The following is a 24327-nucleotide window of genomic DNA, read 5'->3' on the forward strand; positions in this document are numbered from 1 at the left end:
TGATTACTTACGAAGAAAAACATAATCTTTAAAACTATTTATAATCCAATTGACACTCTCTTATGATATTGTTATGTTTAATATCACAGAAATGTTAAAATAGTCATTCAGTTGTGCATCTGCAGCAAATAGAAGAAAAAAAATTATTTTCGAAGCCACTAGTCATATTACATCGTACTGGGTTTAGTTCAATATCTGATCTATCATCCTCACTATGATCTATGTCACTATCACCATACTTTCTTCAAAAGAAAAAAAATCATCTTGATAAAGTTCATTGTCACTTTGTTAAGCAAAAGTTTCATTTAAACCAACCATTGTAAATACACACATACAAAAATTGTAAAAATAAAACCTAGAATATAATTAAACACTAAATTAATGAAAATATTAAGAAAACAATGAAAAAAGCATGGTATAATGAATAAAAACTTCATTGAAGGTCATGGCTACTACCAAAAGTTTTTCAAAACTGTATTTGCTTCTCACAATACGTTGTTACACACATACAAAAATTGTAAAAATAAAACCTAGAATATAATTAAACACTAAATTAATGAAAATATTAAGAAAACAATGAAAAAAGCATGGTATAATGAATAAAAACTTCATTGAAGGTCATGGCTACTACCAAAAGTTTTTCAAAACTGTATTTGCTTCTCACAATACGTTGTTATACACTTAAACTGCTAACTGATAAGACAATCGCCTCATATCGAATCTGAACTCTGACAGCATTAAACTATGCACTAACCAATGATTGAATCCAAGTCATATGCATGACAAGATTCACCCCATTATGACTTGGGTTCGTTTCCCAAGTCATAATGGGGTGCTAATGACTGTTAATGGGTGCTAATGACTGGTTCTTCTTCACCTAGATCCAGTCATTAGCAGTGAATGTGTTATCTTTTAACAAGAAATCATATACACTTATTAATAACAGAATGTCTTTCAGAAGTATTAAGTATAAAATTAATTTTATGTTACCTTTAATGTTGCAGTTAGTAATTAATATCTTCTTTATAATTAGGCAAAACTAAACTGATGATTTTTGAAGAAACTATTTCCTTTAATCAATTTTTTATTCAATTTATTGAACAAATTCATCCTTATATAGAAATATTATAAATTGAAATAAAATATCAAACTTGGTAATTTATTTTGAATTAGTCTGCATAAGGAAAAAAATAAAAAAGTCTAAAATTGGAAAAAAGTCATCAAAATTGGTTATTAATCACTATTAGTGAATTAATCATGACGAGATACATCTTAAATTTGTTACGTAAAATTAACCTCTCAAAAATGGTAAGATTCACTTGTAGAAGGTAACATAGATTTAATATTGAATACGGATATTAGTGCTGTGTTCCTCTCAAACGGCTTTGTTGAACTGGAGAACTTTGTTTTTAAGTTTTCAGAGTTACAGTTTTTTCAATAATTATGGGAGTTTGAAGAATATTTTTATTTTTATAGATGCTTTTCCTAATTTGAGTTATGACAGATATATTAATTATCAGCAAATGTCTTTAAAATGTAGCCAAGCCATTTGCCATTAGTAATAATGCAGCTTTGAAGTATATAAAATTTGCACTGATCGATAACTATACAATCGGAAGATTTTGACAAAAAAAGGATCTAGGTATTGAAAATGGAGTAGACACTAGCTGGAGTATTACTAATCCGTGTCATTTATGTATGACCTGTTTGAAGATTATGTGGTGAGAGGAGATTCTTCTTTCAAGATCCTCCTGATTGGCATGTACTTAATTTGAGCCTATGCCTTTAAGGCATATTGTTATCATTTAAGATTAAATTATTCAAAAGATGTTTTATAGTGTTTAATTATGTTGATTGTTACGCTTTATGGATTCAGTGTGTTATCTGTAAAATAAAACTATCTATCTAATAAAACTCAGTCAGGGAAAATCCAGTTAATTGCCTTATGTATTTATGTTTGGTTTTATGTACATAAATTTTATATGATGTTAGTTATTTTACTTTTTTCTTGATTACTGATGCAACAGTTAACATTTTTTTTTTTTCAAATTTTTATAGAAATTTCTATTAGTATTGGAGAGGATTTTGTAATAGCCACGTTTCTGAGTTCGGTAACTGTTTTGTAGCTAGCAATTGTGAAAATTTTATTTTGACTGTCCAAAATGCAAATGATGATTATTTGTAATTAACAGACTTTAATATAGCAGCTTTATTCATTTTTATACTTTACTTTGCTTTTATTATTATACTTAGCATTAGTAGTAATTATTTACATATCATGCTAAAAAACATAGCTTGATATTTTTACTGTCATGTCTTTTATAATTCCTAGAAGTAAAATATTGTTACAAAAAAACTACTATGAATAATTATTAAAGAAAACTTTGGTGAATGCTGAGAAAATGAATCTTTTGCATATGTTGGATATAATGATTTACTGATTTTAATGTTACTTCTACTTTAGGTATTATCATTTAAAATACTACTTTAATTTAAGATTAGTTATTTTGGATTGGGGTTTGTTCTTTAAGAACAAATTGTTATTTACTGAAATATTTAAGAATTTTTCATCTGTTTGCATTTAATTATTTTAGTAAAATTATTAATTAATGTTTTTTTTTGTTTCAATTTTATTGCATATAACTGCACATGTACTAAATGCCTTTTTAAATCTTTTTTTTTTGTGTTTCAATTTTATTACATATCTGCATATGTACAAAATGTAATTATTTGCATTTTTAAATCCATTTCTATATTGACATTATCACATTTTTTTGCTGTTGTGTTGTTAGTTAATTGTTTACAGCTTAAATATCTTGAAATATTTAAAAAAACTGTATTATTTTCTCAGTCAATTATTTTCATTTTATTAAATGTGTACAATAATTGTTTCAGGGTGATGTTTTACGCAATAATCTTTTGATTCGTTATTTTGGTAAGAATTTTGTACAGAAGCAAGAAACTGTGGAACTAGGGCCACAAGCTCAATGCTCTGTTGTTATTCATGGACCAGGAGGTATGTTTTACTTGTATTTTTTCCCCGGTTAAATAAAGTACTTCTTATATAATAAATATGTTTGAGTTTATAAAACTAATTTTATTGTAAATTTTACCAATACATACCTGATTCTTTTGGCTATGTAAACTATATCTATAACTATATCTTTAGTGGTAGGCATTTTCCATTTCTGCTATTATTTTGTGATGAGAAATGAATTTTGAGATATATGAAAAATGCCACTCTGCAATGGAAGTCTGCAGAGTTATAGTGTATGTTATAATTTTGTATGGAGTTTTGCCCATCTCTCAGTAAAAGTGATTTTTGTATGTTTTCTTATTTAGTTACATGTAATAGAAAAATCTGAAACCATATTTCCTAAAACTCCAGTGATTTTTCAGTGTGGATTTTGTTGCTCCTGATTATTATTCATTTATGATGCACTTTAATTAATGCTTCTCAAAAAAATTAACTTCAGCAGCAGCCTTAACTGAACTGAAAATGCAACTTAACTGAACTGAAAATGTTTAGAATTGAAATGATATTCTGTCGATTTTCTTCTCTGCCTCTTAAATATCTATATTCCTTGTGGGTTATCAGCATGTGAGTGTCGCTATTCAGTTTCCACCAAAATAGGATTGCCATGTCTTAGCTCATAATTTCATTTCATACTAGGGTGAGCAGATTTTATTATTTCTTGTTTACTGAATTTTTATTTATTATTTTCCATTACATGTGTTGTAATTCATCAGCCACACTTTTTGTTAAAAGAGACATCACCCAAATGAAAATTCTATTTCCTGATTTGGGCTGTAGGATAGAACTCTTTTGGAATTTATTTCAGTTGATAATTATTTATAGTCGATGGAGTTTTAAATATGATTTAACTTTATAAGGATTGTATGCTAAGTAAGTCTGGAGGATTAAAAAGCAGTTAATTTTAGATTATTAAAATTACAATTAATATTTTTAGAAATATCTCTATTCCATGTTCATGTGTTCATGTTAGTATTATTGAAACTAAACGTTTGACTTCATGAAAATTAGTTGTTTTATATCTTTTTTGTGTTTAAGTCTTAGCTTCTGATTACTATTTCTGTACTGCAGACAACTGCTTGTGGAAATACAGTTGCTTTATTAAAAATACTGTTTTCTTTTACGTCAAAAAATAAATTTAATATATTTTGTGATATTCATATTGCATACATATAAACCATTCATGTTTATAAAAACTGTACTCAGGACCAGTTTCATCCCAATTATTAGCAATCTAAAGCAGAAATTCGTGGCTACAATTATGTTAGCTTATAGGTTATAATATTATTTACTTTAACAAAATCTTGTTCCATCTTGTTAGTCGTTAGGTTCTTAACGCCTATTTCATTTTCATATCTGAGAATTGTGACCTAAGATATCAGTTATGTCAACTACTGTATGAAATGAAGACAATGTATGCTGCATGTACTGGATATGTGTATTATCTAAATTTAGGCCAAACCTATCATTAATTGAATCTGAACAAACAAAGCACAGTAATACTTTTTTCTTTTGTTAGTTTTAAACTAAAATATTTTTAAGTGTTTTGTTATACATTTCAGCCAAGTTGTTAAGCCGTGCTGGACTGACATTGCATGAAGTGCAAAGTCATTTAGATCATGAAGGTGCCTCAGATCTTGTTGTTGAGTTGGTCATCAAATCGGTTCACTCACCTTCCATCTTTGTTGAAGCTGTTGAATTGGGAATCGCCCTACTTGAAGGTGGAAATCCTATTATTCAAAAAAGCATGTTCAGCAAGTTACTTGGTGGTGATTTAAGCCAGGCTTTCTTCAAAGTATGTATTAAATATTAATGTTTTGTTAAAGTGTAAATTTTTTTGGCGTGTAGAAAACTGATTAATGTAATACTTACATTAATTTACTTTCAGATATAATTTTTTCTGGAGTTTTAGAATGCGTAATTTACTGTTTCTATAACCAAAAAATGTTATTTTATGAACTATCTGATAAGAAAACTTTGCAGTTAGTATTCTCAAATGCTATTAGTGATATATTATTTATGTGCTCAAGAATAACAGTCATGAACTTTTGCATAAATTTACTGTTTTTATTGGAAAGTCAAACAAAATTTTTTCTTCTCATTTTTTGATACTTTTAATTTTATACAAAAATTCTTGCAATTAAAAAATATAATTTTATAAGAGACTTTGACAAAAGAAGTGTAGATTTCAGTTGAGTCCGATTCACATTGTAGAAATATCTTCTAGTTCTCCTTGCCAAAAGAAGTTGAAAACCTACTTTTTATTTTAAACTACAAACCCACATATAATTATTTGAAATCTTTTCATCATGAGTGTATCATTGAGTCTTTCTAGCAGTGGATTTTAGCAAGTTATATTTTTGGATTCCACTTTAACCCTTCATGGGGCGCAATGTTTTACGGCTGTAGGCGGAAGACATTTTCAAAAAAAAAAAGTTCATGCAAAAACTATTTAAAGTAATTTAAAACATGCATTCATGCATAAAAAGCAACATATACATTGTATTTTTTCTGAATTCTGCCACTAATCTGGTCAAGGAACACTGTTTAATTATCTTGCGAGAAAAAGCTTACGTGAAAATGGAACAAGTCTCACTGAACGCACTAGAATTTGCGAACTATATGTGATGATTTTGGTTATGTTTTACATTGAGTTCATTTCATGTAAAAGACACTGAATAATAATACTAATAGTAGTAAGTTGATGGTAATATAAAAACACCAATTTTGAAGAAGTAGTGCACCTAGGCAGGGAATAGTATAATATGGTTTTATTATAATAATATAAATATTTTTATTCATTTCCTTCTGAATTTTTGTCTCAAAAATTTTGTTTGAATTCAAACGAAGCAGCCGAAAATGAAGTTTTGGAAGGAACAGTTTGTAAAAAAATTACTTAAAATGAGCAAAAAACACAAAAAAAAACAATGCATGCGTCTTGTTACATACGCACGGTCATTGAACTCATCTGATAACTTAAGTAAAATGGTTCCCAGTCATGTTGTATCAGGAATTCCTGTATCAAAATCAAAATGGTTGAAAGAATATCTACTGCCATCTCTTGGAAGTTATATGTAACTACGTGAAGACAAATACCCGGTCACATTCAGAGACCCATATATGAGTTTTCATCCTCCATCATAAGTACACGTAGCCCATGTATGGGTTTCTGCCTGCGAAGGGTTAAATTTTTTATAAATTGACTCTGTAATTATGGTTGGGCAATATTTGGATAAATGATGAATCAGGCTAAAAACCCACCAAGAATTTGTATTTAACTCTTCATTGGACACAGTGTATTTAAGAGATAGATTTGTGATTTATTTTAAAGGTAAATTCTTTATGTATTTTGTTTACATGCTTTTATATTTTTTATAGTTTACTTTTATTTTACTGTATATTTTTATAAGATTCTTGTTGGCACTATTGAATGTTAAAAAATCACACATAAAAATTTAATGTACTACAGACAGTATCAAAACCTAGTTTTAAGTATTACAATGTTTTACCAAACTATATTGTGGTATTAAATTATTACACTAATTTAAAAGTTATGTCCAACAATAAACAAATACTTGTAATTATAGAGATTAAAGTGAATGTATTTTTTCTCAAAAGTTCAAACCAATGACTGTTGGCATTTTTATTTTTGTTGCAACTAAAACAAATCACCATCGATTTATGCTAAGAAATTGTAGTGCACAGGGTAAAAATATTTGCTGCAGTTTGTATAAGATTTATTGAAAATATTTTTGTTGATCTAAGGGCCTCTGGCCTTCATCTAGTATTTTTACGCTTTCTGTATATATGATCAGAAATTATTTCTTCATGAGCTTTCTTCACCTCTGTAAAACTGGGCTTTAGGATAGGAGTTAGCTAGATACGTAATCTGTATATTATGCTACTGACTTTAGACACTGCTTTAGTGCACAAGATCCCTAGAATCTCTTCAATTTTACAAAAAAGAAGAAAATAATATGTACTTTTTTCTGTACTAAAGTATTTTAAAGTATACTGTAGGATACTTTTGAAACTGTCTGTAAAAAAATATTAAGTGGCCATCATTTTTGTTGGGTTTTTATAACTTATCTTTACGTCAAAACTTTTGTTTTTCAGTTCCCTTTAAACTGACGTATCCTATCTTTTCTCTTTAAAGTTTGTGAGAGTTTCCTCCCTATGGGGGCTTTCTGGAGGCTTGAGGTGTGGTAAAAATTTCAAAGTAGGAGCATTTGCTAAACTTAATTTTTTTTATGATTAATCATTGGAAAGTTATTTAAGGGTTCCCAACCATTATTAACAGCCTGCATGTATATATATATATATATATATATATATATATATATATATTTTAGCAAATTGAAATTCAGCAACAGAATATAATTATTAAAAAAATTAATCTTTTGCACTTAATCCTTTTGTTTTTTTCTTCCTTATTTAGTACTTCCGCAGAGATCTCTGTTTCATCAGAATGTTTTGTAAGTCTTGTCACTGATTGAAACTAATTATTCATTTTTTGTGAGCTGCCTGAGGTGGTAAACATACCTCTCTACAGTTTTAATGTTTTTAATTAGATCTTATTATAAAACATACTGATGAAGCAGAGATCTCTGTGGAAGTGCTAAATAAGGAAGAAAAATAAAACAGTAAGTGCAAAAAATTAGTTTTGTAAATATATACTTGTATAAAACATAAAATACATTTACCAAATTTTACTCATAAGTATTTGCAGAAGTTACTTGATATTTAGGAGTTAAAATAAATGTCACAACATAAACATGTGTGCACCATGAAGGTTAACTGAGCTGTAATGAGTTGAATAATGTGGATCAGAAAGCTGCAAAGAGGGGAAAGTGTTAATCTCTTTGAACTAGAGAAAATCAAACTGATTTTACTACTGTAACAGTTACCCAGCCCACAGTACTGGGTTAGTGAAAGTACTCTATCAGATCTATTGATAGATCAACTATAGGATAGATGGTGATGTGTAGAATGTTTTTGCTATCTACAGTACTAAGATGTAATTTTTTAATGATGAAGGAACTTAATGGATTAATTTTTTATTACAAAATGATATTTCATTACTTCTTATGGCCATATATAATGATTTCAGCTACTTACGGAACAAGTCAGTTTACTATTTTAGACAAAATTTTCTCATTATCTGTAATTTCTAATAGTTTAGAGAATTATGAATACATTTTAAATAAATTAGATTCATATTTAATTTTTTCTGCAAGATATTTCTTATCACATTCAGAAAATTTGTAAAAATATAAGAAAAGTGATTTAGTATCATATGCTTTATTATTTTTTTATGAATATGTTTATTATAAATTTAAATGTATAAATATTTCAGTATTATTAATCTCTATTTACCTTACTTTTATATTTATTATTTTATACTTTTGTTAATCATTACTAATATTTTTAATTGCATACGATAAAAAATATTATTTTAGATTAATATTTTTTCTCACAGGTATTTTATGACAAAATGCGTGATTCCCAGCAGGAGATAAAATCTACTGTTACAGTAAATACATCTGATATGGCTGCTAAAGCTCATGAAGATAAAGAACAGGGTAAAGAGCTTGACAAGTTAGGAAAAAGGAAAGGAGGTAATTTGTGTTTTATTAATTATCTGATACGATTTTGTGTTTTTAATTAAAAGTTATATTAAAAGCTAAAATCTTGTCTAAAATACTGAGAAATGCCCGCTCACCTATTGTTTCTACATCGTAAAACTAAATATTTATATGTAATATTTTCCTTCCATACAGTGCCATCATTTTATTGCTCAATTGCATGAGACAAGAGTTAGATCTATATTATAGAGAAACCATATTATTACAGGAGTATTAGGAATAAACGTCAGTCCATTACAGGATATAACGTGTGTTATAAGATTATGAGATTAAAAAATTTTACCTTGTTGCCTTCAAACAACTTTTCAGTTCATTTTATTGCATTTCTATCCATAAGATTGTGGAGTAGGTTTTCAGACAATACAACTCCATCACAGTTTCTAAAAACCATAAAGTTATTTGTTTTTGTCATTATTTCAGTGAACTTGATTTATTTTCCTTCTAGTGATCATCTAGATTTGTGTTTGGTAATAACAGAAACTGATTAAGATGTTCTTACTACTAATAAACATACAGGTAAATATTTGTTATCTTGTATTGTTCTCTGATGATTTTGCAACATCAAAAGTGCCTGAGCATTTATTTTTTCATGGTATGATACTGATAAAGTTTGTTTATATTGATTTTTATTTATATTTTTAAGAAAACAAATCCATAAATGAATAATATAAAGACTTGATAATTTGAATAAATATCTGTTTTACTCCTCTATTTCAGACCTCGTGTCTGATATATCAAGAAGCATTAAAAAAAATATGCATTGGTGTTTTTAGAGTAAGACTAAAAAGAAAATAAATTATAAACTAAGTTAAAGACTAGTTTAGACATTAGACTATAAAGGAAGCTTCCTAGTCAAAGATGATTCCTCATCTTTGATTAGGAACAACTTGACAGTTTGTAAATAAAAATAATTTAACTGAAAATCATACATTAACTTACACTAAAGGTACTGAAAAAGCAGTCACTACAGTTGAAAAAAAATCAGTCAATCTGTCAGGCTGCTTGCTTATCCACTGTAATAATAGGATTAATTTAGCTTTTATCAACTGCACTATTAATAGTAGTCATAATACTTCAAATTTATATATGAAGTAATTCATGTTAGTAACTTTTGTAAACTTTATTGTAATTATATCAACACGTTTACTTTCATAACTAATGGTCAGAACGTTCCAGCATTGACCAACAATCAATTAACACAGATGTGAATCATCTGCAGTCATTGTTTTAAATAAATACTAGTTTATTTTGTGTTTTCATTATGGAATTTAATTCATGTAAACAATCATTATTAATAGGTTTACTCTGCTTGTTTCTGAAGAACATCACTATTTTTAAAAAATCATTACTTTTTTACATAAATTTTAAAATTTTATGTTTTTTATTTATTTATGTTTGCAGTTAAAACAAATAGTGGTATGGTGATAACAGAAGAATTAAGGGAAGAATTAAATCAAGCTGCCTTAGCTACATCACAGGCATATGTTGGAGCACGTAATTTGGCTCCAGGTTAGTATCTGTTTGCTAGAAATAATTTATTTTAATTTTATCTGTTTTTTAGTTTAATTGCAAAGGATTTGTTTTTTGCATTTAGTGCTATGAATTGTATTTACACGGAGTAAATTTATACGCCAGTTATAAATAATTAGGAAAAAACCTTGCAATGAATAACTTCAAATTTAGTAGTTTGGTAACTGCAGTAAAGTACTATAGGTTAAAAAAATTGTTTAATGTACAGATAAGTATTTTTTGGGCATCATATATTTTTAATTTATAATCAAATAAGATCAGGTAATTTAAGTAAAGTTTTTATTGTACGGATGAAAATCAAATCTCTTTGTATTTTACTGACTTTTCAAAGAAGTAAAGTATTACTTACGGTCACATGGTGGAAGTGGGGGAAATTGATTTCCTTTATGTTTTGAGTATGAAAGTACCATTTACTTAAATTGTGGTTTCCTTATGTATATATATTTATTTACAGGTCTGTGTAAAAAAATATTGTGGCTCATAAATCAAAACTACTTTATTTAATCAATTTCATTGAAATTTAGATATGCTGTAGTAGTGTATCTGAAGTTGTCCATGTGAAAATTTGATGAAGACTGGTTGAGTCGTTCTTGAGTTAAATTTAAGGTCGAAAAAATTTGAGTTGGGCAAGTTAGAAGTGTGGTTCATTATGATGTTGCAAGTTGGAACGTTCACGTTTCTTTATTGGTGTTAACTATTGTTAGCAATATTGTTTGGTGTATTTAGGTAGCATTAGCGACTTTGAGGTTATGATTGACCCTGATGATTGTCTGGGTGTGTATTTGATCCCTAAGAGTTGTTGACTTTGTAGTGGTGTATTTTTCATACGTGCTTATGCAATGAGACATAGGTGAGTGAGTTAAAACTTGATGCACGTGTGTAGAGTCTACTGGTTAATGACGCCTATGTACAGTAGCGAACAAATTAATCCAAACAAAGGGAATTTTTGTTCTGTTGTAGGGAATTTTCATTCTGTGGCAGACTGCTTGCTGTTTGGTGTTTCAGGTTATGTTGTTAGTTCATATACAAACAGAATTAGTGGATTTGTGCTTCTATAATTTGTTGTCAATTAGTTTTTGGTAACCTTGTGAGTTTCAATTATAAGTTTGTTATTCGTTTCTACTTAATACAGTGGATATAACCCCCATGAAAGCAGTCAAAAATTGTTACTCTGTCCCAGCATACACAAATGACTCAGACAGATTGCCAGTGAATGTAGTGTGGGGTTAGGTACTGTAAATGAAATTGTGAAAAGCTTTAGGGAAACAGGTTCCGTCTCTCCAGAGAGAAATGGAAAATGTGAATGAAAAAAGAAAACCACACCTACACAGGATTAATTACTAATAAGAAAAAGCAAAATAAATCCGCAGTTGTCAGCTGTTGACCTTAATAGGGACTAGAGCCAATAGGACTAATGTTTCTGATATGACAGTTTGTAGAAGATTGTTGGCAGTGGGAAGGATTTTTCGGAAAACTAAAAAAAAGCAGTTATTGAGACAGGTAATGAAGAAAAAAAGACCTCATTGGGCAAAGGAACATAAAGAATGGACTATTGAGATGTGGAAAATGTTATTTTTTAAATGAGACTCATCTTTCTGTCAAAGATGAGAGAGTAGCCTACATTTGTAAGTCAGCAGATGAGAAGACTATTATGCCAGCACACCTACAACAAGCCCCCAAACACCCAGCCAAAAAGATGTTTTGAGGATGTTTTACACATGAAGGGCCAGGATCACTTATGCCTGTGGATGGGATGTTGAAATTGGACCAATACATTAACATATGCCAAAGAAAAATATTCCCACTTATGCAGAAGAACCCAGAACTCATTTTCCAACAGCACCTTGCATCATGTCACATGTCAAAGAAAGCAAAAGAGTTCTTCAAAAACCAATAAATGTGCGTGCTTTTATGGCCAGGGAAATCCCCAACCTGATTCCATTGAACATTTATGGTCCATACTAAAATGAAGACTTGGGAAAATGAATTGTAGCACAGAAACTGACCTTATTAGTTCAGTGATACAGGTTTGGTTTCAAGATGAAGAAATCAAAAATAAAAGAGGACACATACACTATTAAGTATGAGTAAGTTTGACTCTTTTAAAAATATCTTTAACGTATCTTTTCTTTTAAAAATAAAATTTTCTGTTAAAAATACTATGTTCAGATTAATTTTCTCGCCACTTTAGTGCAATGTACTCTAAAAATCTGTGTATTTCTGATTATGAAATATTGAGGTGTCAGAATTACTAATTTATTACTGATTTTCTTGTTATAGTATATAAAAATTGTTTTTTTTTATTATTTATGTTTTATACAGTTTTTTGTTAATCTGATTCTTGATTCTTTACTTATTTCTCTTTCTTATTTATTTTTTAATTCGTTTTCTTTGTTGAATTTTAGATTTGAATGAGGTGATACTTTTTCAAATGAAAACAAAATAAAATAATGAAAAGTTTGTCTTCTTGTGCAGAACTGTGCAAAACTGAAACTGTCTGATGTTCAAGTTGGCACTCCTGACAACTTGAAATACCAGCTGTGGATAATTTTACAAATTTGTTTTAATTTATTTATTTCAGTGATTTGTAATTGTCAGTAAATGTATACGATTATTTTCATTTAGGTACAACTTATTCCGCTTAGATTATGTATTATTAATTTGACAGTTATGTTCATATACAACTGTTCCAAAAGTCCTACTGTAGTAATTATGCTCAGTTACCCCCAACCGTAATTTGTTTGGAAAAAAAAAAAGAAAAAAACAAGTAATATCATTTGTCTGCCAAGTATAATCATTTTTTTTTAGATATATTTGCATATAGTTTTATTGAAAAAGCACTGATTTTTAAGTAATTTTTTATGAGTGATAATTTTGAGATAAGAATCATACATATTTTTTAAATTATTTATTCCAGTCTTTACTTGTTCTTAATCAGATGTACTACAGTCATTTAGAAACATTTAAAACTTAATATAATAATCAAAATGAAAAAAATTATTCTATTTTTATGATAAATTGTGTGCAGTACTTATGGAAGATATATAAACAAACTGAATGAACATAGTGGTTGCCGATAAAGCATATATGTAGCCAGTTGTTTGTTAAAAGTTTTTTTGTAGTCTTAGAAAGAGAAAAATTGAAACATTTGCTTTCATGTAGTGAAATGTTAAGAAACCTTAAAAACATATCATGATACCTAAAAAAAGATTTCTAGTTTTAGCATTGACACTAGAAATCAGTACTTGGCTAGCTGATGATATAACAGTAGATAGCACTGCTTTGTATATCTTCAGAATCACTGTAAAAATAAATTATCTTTAATAAGTTACTTTGTAATGAATGCAAATATTATTTTTTCATGTATGAACATAATTCAACTTTTATACTTGGTGATCAGGTAATCAGTTTGTGGTTCAACTGGATGTTTCCACACCCAACACAATTTTGGGAACGAGTGAGATTGTTACTTTAGGATACTTGAATTTGTTCTGGGGTTTTTTTTTATAAGGAAAAGCGATGTTTGTTTTAATACATATTAAGCTGTTCAGTACAGGATAATTTTTTAATAATGTATTGTTCTCATTTGGATAAAATGCCTTGATTTCTCTCTGGGTTAATGGACAGCCACTAACTAGCTTTAGCCAAACGGGCACAGTTTGTGGATATATACTGGACCCTGCTTAGTATAAGTTGAAGGTGCCTGGACATGTAGAATCAGGTGCGATGCATTCTGTGAACCAATTGTGGTGTTTTGTTTCCTATCTGATGGTTGCACTATAAGTCTGATGGCCCTTGTGCCCATTGCATCTCCTAATTCCTCCTAAAATATAATTTACAAACATATCTTTAGTCTCAGACAATACCTTGAAAATTACTGTTTTCAATTCAATTGATCTTATTTTAAATAAAGATATTTTCTGCAAGGAAACATCCAGCCTGGGGTATCCTAATACCCATCTTCTTTTACAATTTCCCAGAAATACAGTTCAGTAGTGAAAGATTTTGTGAAAATAGAAGTCCTTTTAGATTCTTTAAACCTTAATATTTTTGAAAATATTAAAGGCATCTAGTACTGCCATCTAATAGGAAAAGAACGCTCAGTTTTACCACGCTGATACAAATAAAGATTGCATATTCACTTTATTGTGCCCACTGAAATGTTGAAGAATATTTTAGAAATAACAATATACAATTCATTTTAATGTAAAATTAAATTCATTTAATGTTATAAATTTATTTAAGTACATTTAACATGCAAGAAATGGTCACTGACTAAAAATATTTGTATAATCTTTGTAGGGTTGGGATGTGAAAGATTCAGTAAGCTAGTAAATAAATCAGGTGAAAAATCATTGTAGGAGGATTTCTTGAATGTGATGTATGATATTGTTTATTTGACGTTTATTGTTATTAATGCTCAATGATATAAGAGTAGCTTTTCAAATATGTTAGTATTGTTTTTTTTTGTGATTTTACAAAATCAAATTTATTTTGTGGAGATTAAATGAACTTTAGAATAACTGAAGTATACCTAACTTAAATTTCTATAATTTACTTATGTCAGCCATCTAGTCAAGTAATAAAACATAACTTGCCTGTTAAGAGATGTCTTTCGGTCCTTAGATCATCTTCACTCGGTTGAAAATTATAACTTATATTACAAAATGAAAATAGTAAGTGTTTTAATGGAGTATTGCAAAATTTTGTGATAAAAAAAGAAAAAAGGAAAACATGCTCCTTATAGATGTGATATAGTGCTGCCTGTACAGTGTTCTTACATTATACAATTAGATCGGAATTGATTGAATGCAACCTTTTTTTTTTTTTTTTTTCATTTTACATTATTACTGCATTAATAACTAAACCAATTTTTTTTATGTAATAAGCAATCAGAAGTCAAGACTTAATTAAGGAGGATCTAAAAACTGCAAGACTCAATTTTTTAGTTCTATTTTATTGCTCTATTTGATGGTCCATTCATTGATATTGATACCACCAAACTATTAAATATAATGAACCAGTTGTAAATTCATCTTTCCTACTGTATTTTAATTCCAGTTAATCAATAGCTATCTGTATGTATTAATTCGAGTCATTATTTTGATGTTGATAATTATTTATTTTTTATTACTGTACAGCTAATGAACTTCATAGAATCAAAGTTCGGGCAAGAAGTACATGTATTACACATCTAAATTTGTGTTTTTATGAATTAATATGTTTTTGCATGGTTTTGTGAATGACAAAAGAAATGAAGATTTTGCGATCACATTTAAAAAAAAAATAGCATTTTTGCTGTATACTTGCTTATCATGTATATATTTTGTACATACTAAATTCCAAGTGCGTAGTAGTAAGTTATAAGTATTTGATTATGCAGACACAGATTTTTCTTTGTTAATATATCAGAATATTTCAGTCACCTAGTGTGTTTTAATTAATTTCACATTTTAATTGAAAAAATGAAAAAAATATAGTTTTATGTTTAATTAAAAAATAAATGAATACATTCAAGTAAAGTTTCAAATATTTAATATTCATAGAAAGTTCAGTTTATTTTTGAATTTTTGTTGTATTTAGGTGAAGAATCAAATAGCAACATAGTAGGGTCTGGACCAGGCTCTGCACTTGAAGATATGTTGGCTGAGAAATTAGAAAGACACCATGAACGTGAAGATCAAAATAAACTTTCATCTAAAGTACTCGTGATGCAACCGATTCTTCGTTTTTTGCAATTACTCTGTGAAAATCACAACAGAGATTTACAGGTATTAAATTGAATTATTATCAAAATATATTATCAATAAATATTTGCCCCTATAATTACAATAACCGGTCATGATAAAGGTATTGTTACAAGGTATTTTTACAAAATACCTTTATTTTGTAAAATACAGGTACTAAAAAATACAAAGAAATTTTAAAGATTTCTGCTTGAGATATTACTTTTCAGGCATAATTTTTTTATGAAAGCCTTTGCTTGTAATAAATCACCTGGACCAGTAAATACTAATGAATGCAATAAATAATTTAACGAATTACATCCTCGTAGCAGATTATATTAATTGATTAAGAGTAATTAAAAATTGTATCATCTCTTTATTTTTGTCCCTGTCAGGTACTTTGGCAGAGATCTTTGCTTCTTCAGAATGGATTTTTATATGACAAATTAATGAAAAGCACAATGCAGTTTTAAGGAAAGTTTTTTTTTGACAGTTGCTTACTATCTCAGTTGTAAAAATAAGATGAATCAATTATTTGTTGTGTACAGCTGAGTAAACAGTTATTATAAAACACTTCTATGTTTTTATTACATCAATAAAGTTTTTCTCAAAAAATTTACTAGTTTTATATTCAGAGATCAGGTTCATATGAATTCATCAAAATTATTTAGTAGAAGTATTTACTGTTATATTGCTTATACTGTTATAATGAGTTTTTTTCTGTTGCTTCATGCAAAATTAATATATACATCAAATTTTGATTTGTTGATTTTAATGATCAATAGAGTATATTATGAAAAGAAGAGGGTTTTGCGGGTGCTCAGCTAGGTTAATTACATCTCTTGTGACCCGGTGGTTCTACAATATGTGGAATAAAAAGAACAATATCCTGGAAAGTACATTTATCACTTGCTCTTGTGGCAGACCCCTGACTGATATACTGGAGTCTTGTGTTTTATTATTTAATCAGGATTGTTATTTTGTCACCTTCATCCTTAATTCATCTCGCTTTTTAATTACAGATAAAAAACTATTTAATCACAGACATTTATAAGAATCACCAAAACGGTTCAGTAGCCGAAGCACCTTGAATAGACTGCTGCTGTAGACTTTTTTTCTATCTGTTATTAAAGTTAAAGAATAATGACTGTAGTTTCCTTAAGTCAGATGACTGTTGGCATTTAGAAGCTACTGATCATAATTATCATGCCAAATTTAATCTTTGTGAGATCCAATTTTTAAACAGTTGATTCAGTAGTTCCATTGAATCTGATAATCAATTACTATTGTATAATTCATAACATTGCTTCTGATTATTTTGGCGCTGGAATATTTATTTAGAAGATAAATTTAATTATTATACTTAAGAAGATTATTATGATTATTTTTTTAATTGGTAATTGTAAATTTGGATATAGAATCAAATAAAGATTATAAATTTTAATAAACTAAGCCTTTGATTGATGTAATGTGATTATATGAATGAATGTTAACCGAATAAATTTGTTTAGTTTTGTTACTAATAATAAAAGCTTTTTTGCAACATTTCTTAAATTGCCGTCAGTATCATCACTACGACACTACTTGTTAATAATACCAATAATTTTCAAATCACTAATATAACAGAATGCACCATGTTGCTTTCTTTACAACTTGTATATGTTCTTTCTTCTGTGAAAGGATGTGACCTGCATAATCTTGTTATATATTTCTTGTTCTATGAATAAAAAATCCACAAGTTGTAGCTTTCATGTAGAGGTGTCAGTAATTAACCATATAAACTGAGCAACAATGTAGTGTACAGTTTACTTGACAAATAATGGCCAACAAATGACTAATTACTGACCGTTTTCTATGTCGAATAGGTTTCAACATCAGACTACTGTGGAAATTTTATGGTATAAAGTAAAATTTGACAAAAGGATGGTAAAGAATTAGCTAAAAAAGATCCACTGTTTAGATCTTTACCAAAACGTAAACTACAGTAGTGTAGATATTAAAAATGAGTGAGTGATTTTTGGATTGGAATTGTGTGCTTTTACAATTTTATTATTTTTCTTGCTAATCTCTTTGGCTTTGGTTTAAAAACATATTTGGAACAGGTACTCTGTGAAATTGCAGTCTTTGATTGGCTTTTCTACTTCAGTTACATCGATACTGAATGTATTTTAATGCTATTTTTTCCTTCTGTTTCAGAATACATTACGAAATCAAAATAACAAGACTAACTATAATCTGGTGTCTGAAACATTAATGTTTTTAGACTGTATATGTGGCTCAACTACTGGAGGTCTTGGATTATTGGGATTATATATCAACGAATATAATGTTGCTTTGATTAACCAGACATTGGAAACCTTGACTGAGTATTGCCAAGGTCCTTGTCATGATAATCAAAACTGTATAGCAACCCATGAATCAAATGGACTAGACATTATTACTGCTCTTATTTTAAACGATATAAATCCTCTTGGGAAAACTCGTATGGATCTGGTTCTTGAGCTTAAGAATAATGCTTCGAAACTCCTTCTTGCTATTATGGAAAGTAGAGGAGATAGTGAAAATGCAGAAAGGATCCTCTACAATATGAACCCTAAGCAGCTAGTAAGTAAAATGTTTATAAAGTTTGTTTTATTTAATTTTATTTATTCAGGCCAGTGAGAGAACAAGGAAGAGTTTTGTGTCTTGTCAGCATTTGTGATAAAAACTGTTGTATTTATGACAGAATTTTCAAGCTGTTTTAAAAAAAACTGTAACTTTTGTCAGATATCAGATCGCATGAAAATTTATCATTTTAGTAGCTACTTTCAGTTGTTTGGTCCATTTATCTTATTTATATAATTAAAAAGTGGCATTTTTTTTATAAGTTATTTTACTGATTTTGAAGAGTTTGTCTTAAATGAAAATTTAATTTCAAGATATGTTAAAAAAGAATTTGCCACATTGATAATTTTGAAATTAATATTTTAATTATTAATAGAGCTTTATTGCTATTAATGTTAATAATTTATTCAGGTGGATGTTGCTTGTAGAGCATTTCATCAAGAGACCCTTGATGATGGTGTAGATACTGATGATTCATCTACTGAAGGTGATGATGGTGTATCTCCAAAAGAGGTAAAAACTTTTTATTCTATTTGTATTTTAAGACTAAACCAGAACTTTTTAATATAATCCTTTTTTACTTTAAGCAAATTAGTAATTTTTAAATACTTTTGACCCGTGTATGTTAGTGTTTGCAAATTAAATTTGTAAGCATATTTTGTATGTACTTAACTGTGTTTAATTAATTAATTGATCAATCCCTGTTCAGCTTTGAACAGTATTATTTTACATATAGTAAAAGTAATTTTTAGTGTTACTGATTTTAATATGTAGTGTCTGAGGGAAGGTTCATAGTAAGCTGTGGCATCCCCTCTACTGCTCTTTACATCACTCAGTAACTTTTCCTCACATTAGTAGCTGAAGTAGTTTATCCCAAAAGTCACATCAATTAATTTGCAATGACATGCACCATATCTAATTATGATGTCACTATTATAGTAACAAAATATGTTCTGGTAATTTGTTATTACAGATAAAATTATTTATGCTTAGTATTTTGTTTAAGATGTATATAAAACAGTTATTTATTTATTTCTTGAAAGGATATTTTTTTCAAATATGTTAAACTATAAAATAACTTTTCAAAATATGTTTTCCTATAAATAAACAGTAACAATGACAATACAAAGTATGTGAAATGAATTGTTTATTTATTATAGGCTATAATGTTATGATTTTCTTTGACATGGCATAGTTATTTACAAAAGCTATTTTTTAATACCATGTACACATTACCTTTGAAGCAACCAGTGACACGTGTTATGCATGCCAGATTACAGGAGTGGGGTAGAGGAAGCAAGTAGAGTCAGCTTGGAAAGAGGACCCGCCTTTAGATTTTACATATACTGTAACAACAATTTTTTCTTATCCCCAAATGCCAATATGAAATTGTTAAAAATGTCATGCCTGTAATGATATCATTTCTCTTACATCATTTTTAATCCTATGATGAAAAGCAGCAACAGCTATGTTTGAACATTTTTTGATGACTATATTTGAATTTTTCATTTCCAGGGAAGAAGGGTGAAAACTGAAATGGTAAAATTACTAATTCTATCCTGCCATAGAATTCTACTCTGTGAGGATTTAAGTCATTCAGTCTTTGACAATTTACAATGGTAGTAATGATTAATGAAAGTATATGCTACGGGAATAGTAAAAGTTATGTTTTTTCTGTATTTCATGTTTTTCTTATTTATTGCTAATCGGTAGTCATCGTTTGATAGGGACACTTGACATACATTATAATGCTTATTATTTGTAATGTAGGTACAAATGTAAAAATGTAGCTTACATGTTAAACAATCCTTTTGTGACAAGGAAAATATTTTTTTAAAAATGTGGTATTTCATGATTTCTGAATAGACATCAAAATGTTTAGTTTAGGATTGGGATTCATAAGTATTGTACTTTCTTCAATCCTATCTGCTGCATTATTAAACAACATTAATAAGGGGCAGTTGTTAACATATATCAGTTTATAAGCAATCAGATTACATTCATTTTATCTCAGATTACAGCTACACAAAGTAACCTTTTGCATAATTATTTCATTTTGTGTAATTATTTAATAAAACTGAAATAAGTAATTTTTGTATGAAAATTATGTTAAATTTTTTTTTTTAAATTCATTTCATTTGTAATATAAAAATCATTTCATAATGACATCTTTAACTTAAGTTCAGTGTTAATTACATAATTTAAGTGAAAATTTACGCTACAGTGTCGGTTTGATATTACAATATAATTTATACTTATAAGTTATATTTTTTCTTATAGATAATTTACTTTTAAATAAGTATATTTCATTTAGTTAATTTTTATTACTAATTTTTAATTGACTCGAACAGTCAGTTTTAAATAAAGATAAATTAGGAAGACATTGTAGTAAAAATTTGAATTTGACATTGTAGTTAAAAGTTTGAACTTACTTAATTTTTTTGCACCTAGTAATATTAGTTTTCTTCATTCTCAAAAAACATTTGTGAAGTTTTTTTCATAAATTTCATTATATAAGATTATTTATGCTAATTAATTGAATGACTTACTAAATTAAGTTAAAATCTATTTTTAATTTCATTTATTAATAGTTTAAATAATTTTTCATAATGATATATTTTTAACTGAAATTCTGTATTAATTACTTAGTTTATATTCCATTATTATGGTATCATAAAACTGTGTACTTCCCAGAATTTATTTAAAATTGTAGTGTTGTAAATAAAAACTTTTTTAAAAATTGTTTTATATTTTTCATTTGAATAATCATTTTTTATGCGGTAGGTAAAGATTGTTTTTCTGAATCCATTTATAATGTTAATTATTTTATGATGTATTCTTTCAGGTTGGGCATAATATTTATATTCTTTGTCATCAACTTGCTCAGCATAATAAAGATTTAGCAGCATTGTTAAAACCATCTGAAAGTAACATCGATCCAAAAATGAATCAGGCTTTAGAATACTACGCTTCTCATACAGCACAAATTGAAGTAAGAGTTTTCTGCTTTATACCTTTGTTTTGATTCTTGAAACAGAACTGATTTATGAAACAGTTGAAGCTTCAAATAACTATTTACCTGATGTATTTATTTCTTGTACTTGGCAGTTGTCAAATAAAGCCACTAAAAAAAAATCCCTGCTTAAATAGTTATTTATTTCTGAATTAATCTTCTTTTTTTTTAATGGCCTTAAAGTGAAAGTGGTTCCATCTGCTGGAAAGATCATCATTATGTTTTTTTGGGATTCTTGTGGTGTGATCCTCATAGACTACCAGGAAAAAGGTCAGACATTACTGGGGAGTATTATGCTTCATTAATGGACCAATTGAAGGGTGCTATTTAGATAAAAATCCATATCTAGTCCAAAAGAAAATGCTCTTTCACCACAGTAATGTGCCTGCATACACATCTTGGGTTGTTGTTGCAAAACTCCATGATTTGGCTCCTAGTGATTACTTCCTGTTCTCAAACCTGAAATGATGGTTCGCTGGATGAAGATTCACTTCAAATGATGAGGTCAGATCTGAGGCAACCACTTATTTTGCAGAGTTGAACAAATCGCATTGTACTGAGGGTATTAATAAGTTGGTAAGTCATTGTTGTATACGTATCAGATTGCAAGGTAACTTAAAAAAGACTTCTGAAAAATCATGGATTTTCTTTGTCAGACTGAGAACTTTCCAAGCAATCCTTTTATTCACTTAGACCAAACAAAATATATAAAGGAAATGAAATGAAGCAGTGCTTGCTAATTATTGATAGGGATATATATTTATGCAATATCAGTAATAAATAAAATAAAATAAAAATATTACATATTGCTTATTATTTTTAAAAATTCACATCAGCACTTTGGTACTCACCGCTTCATCAGATATATTAATAATTTAAAAATTCAAAAAAGAAGGATGTTACTCCTTAATCAGATTATTAAATGGTAATTTGAAGTGATAAATCACTGATAATAATATATACTGCTATCTATTGGATGATTTATAATTATATTAAATCTACTGTTTGTTGACTCCATCATATTGAAATTTTACTTGCTTATTTATAATATTAATATAATTTTTTTTAATTATATGTGTGTCGCCTTCTTATATGTAAAATTCAATATTAGATATGTGATAATTAATTATGTAATATGCAATTATGTTTTAGAGTGAGTTAGAATAATGATATTTAATTTATTATAGAAATGTTTATTTTATTTTTTGTAATCATTTTTTTACAGTATTTAAAGTTTCTTTTATTGGAATTTTTATATACATATTGTTTATGTCTTATGAAACTAATGTAATTGTTATTTAATTTTTTAATTTTAATGTTAAATATTTAATAATGGATTTTATTGACAAGAAGAAGGTTTCCCAATGGGATCCCCATTAAGTAATATTTTATCAGAAATATTTTTACATGGAAGAAATTATTATATTTAGTATTAGATGTATACACAACATAAAATTTTGGATTAGATTCTTAGAAGATATTTCATAATATTTAATAAACAGATAAATTCAAAACACTTAATAATTCTTAATAAACTTAATGATTTCTATAAAAATATAACACATTGCAGAAATTTAAAATAATAACTTCATAAATTTCTTGACATAAATATTAAAAAGGATAAAGGAAAATTAAAAATAGTAGTTTACAGGAAACCAATTTTACCATTAACAACTATAAATAAGCCCTCCATCCATCCATTCCATAAAAAAATTGCCATATAGAGTAAAATGATAAACAGCTTTACAGTACATTGATGATAATATAATAAAAAATAAATTAAATTTAATTAAACGTATAGCAGTTAAAAATGGATACAATAAAAACATCATAATTATATAATTGGGTTAATGATAAAAATTTCCTACCTGTAACATACTATAATAATAATACATTTCACTTCTTCAAAAAAACACCAACTTTTATGAAATACCTCCTAAAACTAATTGCAAGAAATTAAAAACTAATTAATAATAATGAATCAGATAAAAACATTTATGATAAACCAGGTTTATAGAATTAATTGTGGTAATACGGATTGTAATAAATTCTGTACAGGTATGACAAATAGAACATTTAAAACAAGATTTAAGGAATACTTATAATCATTTAAATATAATAAACAAAAATCAAACTATGTAGATCAAATAAAATACAGCAAACATACATTTTCAATTTTACAGGACATAAAAGAATTACAAATAAGGAAAGTTAAATTACAAATACTGTCTCTTGAAAGAATACATATAATATTAGTATGATTATATTAATTTATGTTAATATTATAAATGAGCAAGTGATATTTGAATATGATGAATGGATTCAACAAATTGTAGAATCCGTATAAATCAAATTTAGTAGAATTCATATTATTATAAATTCATCCATTAGATAGCAGTATATATTATTATCACTGATCAATTTTGCTTCAAATTACCATTTAACAATCTGACTAAGAAGGAGTAACCTTTTTGAATTTTTAAATTATTAATACATCTGATGAAGTGCTGCACACTGTGAAAGCGCTAATGCAGCGTTTTTCAACCTTTCAGTATTTTTGACCCAATTTTCAATCATAATTTTCATCATGCTCTCCCTCATACAATAAGAATGTATACAATAATAATGTATTTTGATGCTAAAGCTATACTATGACCCTAATTACAAACCTTACAAATTATCAAGAATAAGTAAATTTATTGATATTTAGCAACAACAATCTGCTGCATTGGCAGAACCAGAATCGATGCGATACCTCTATCAAATGATACTGTA

At 27.8% G+C, this 24327-nt stretch overlaps 1 protein-coding gene across 8 annotated transcripts in view; it reads left to right on the forward strand.

The window, feature by feature from the left end:
• Itpr (Inositol 1,4,5,-trisphosphate receptor) overlaps nt 1–24327 on the forward strand; it is a 256216-nt gene that overhangs the window by 173495 nt on the left and 58394 nt on the right. For all 8 annotated transcript variants that reach the window (XM_075362620.1, XM_075362616.1, XM_075362622.1 and 5 more), the window contains 8 exons: nt 2896–3016; nt 4597–4829; nt 8514–8652; nt 10081–10188; nt 15793–15980; nt 18132–18539; nt 18951–19052; nt 21385–21531. In XM_075362620.1, the coding sequence (XP_075218735.1) occupies nt 2896–3016; nt 4597–4829; nt 8514–8652; nt 10081–10188; nt 15793–15980; nt 18132–18539; nt 18951–19052; nt 21385–21531 (1446 nt within the window). The remainder of the gene's footprint in view (nt 1–2895; nt 3017–4596; nt 4830–8513; nt 8653–10080; nt 10189–15792; nt 15981–18131; nt 18540–18950; nt 19053–21384; nt 21532–24327) is intronic.

The sequence above is a fragment of the Lycorma delicatula genome, chromosome 4 (genome assembly GCF_047948215.1).
Source record: "Lycorma delicatula isolate Av1 chromosome 4, ASM4794821v1, whole genome shotgun sequence".
Lineage (NCBI taxonomy): Eukaryota > Metazoa > Arthropoda > Insecta > Hemiptera > Fulgoridae > Lycorma > Lycorma delicatula.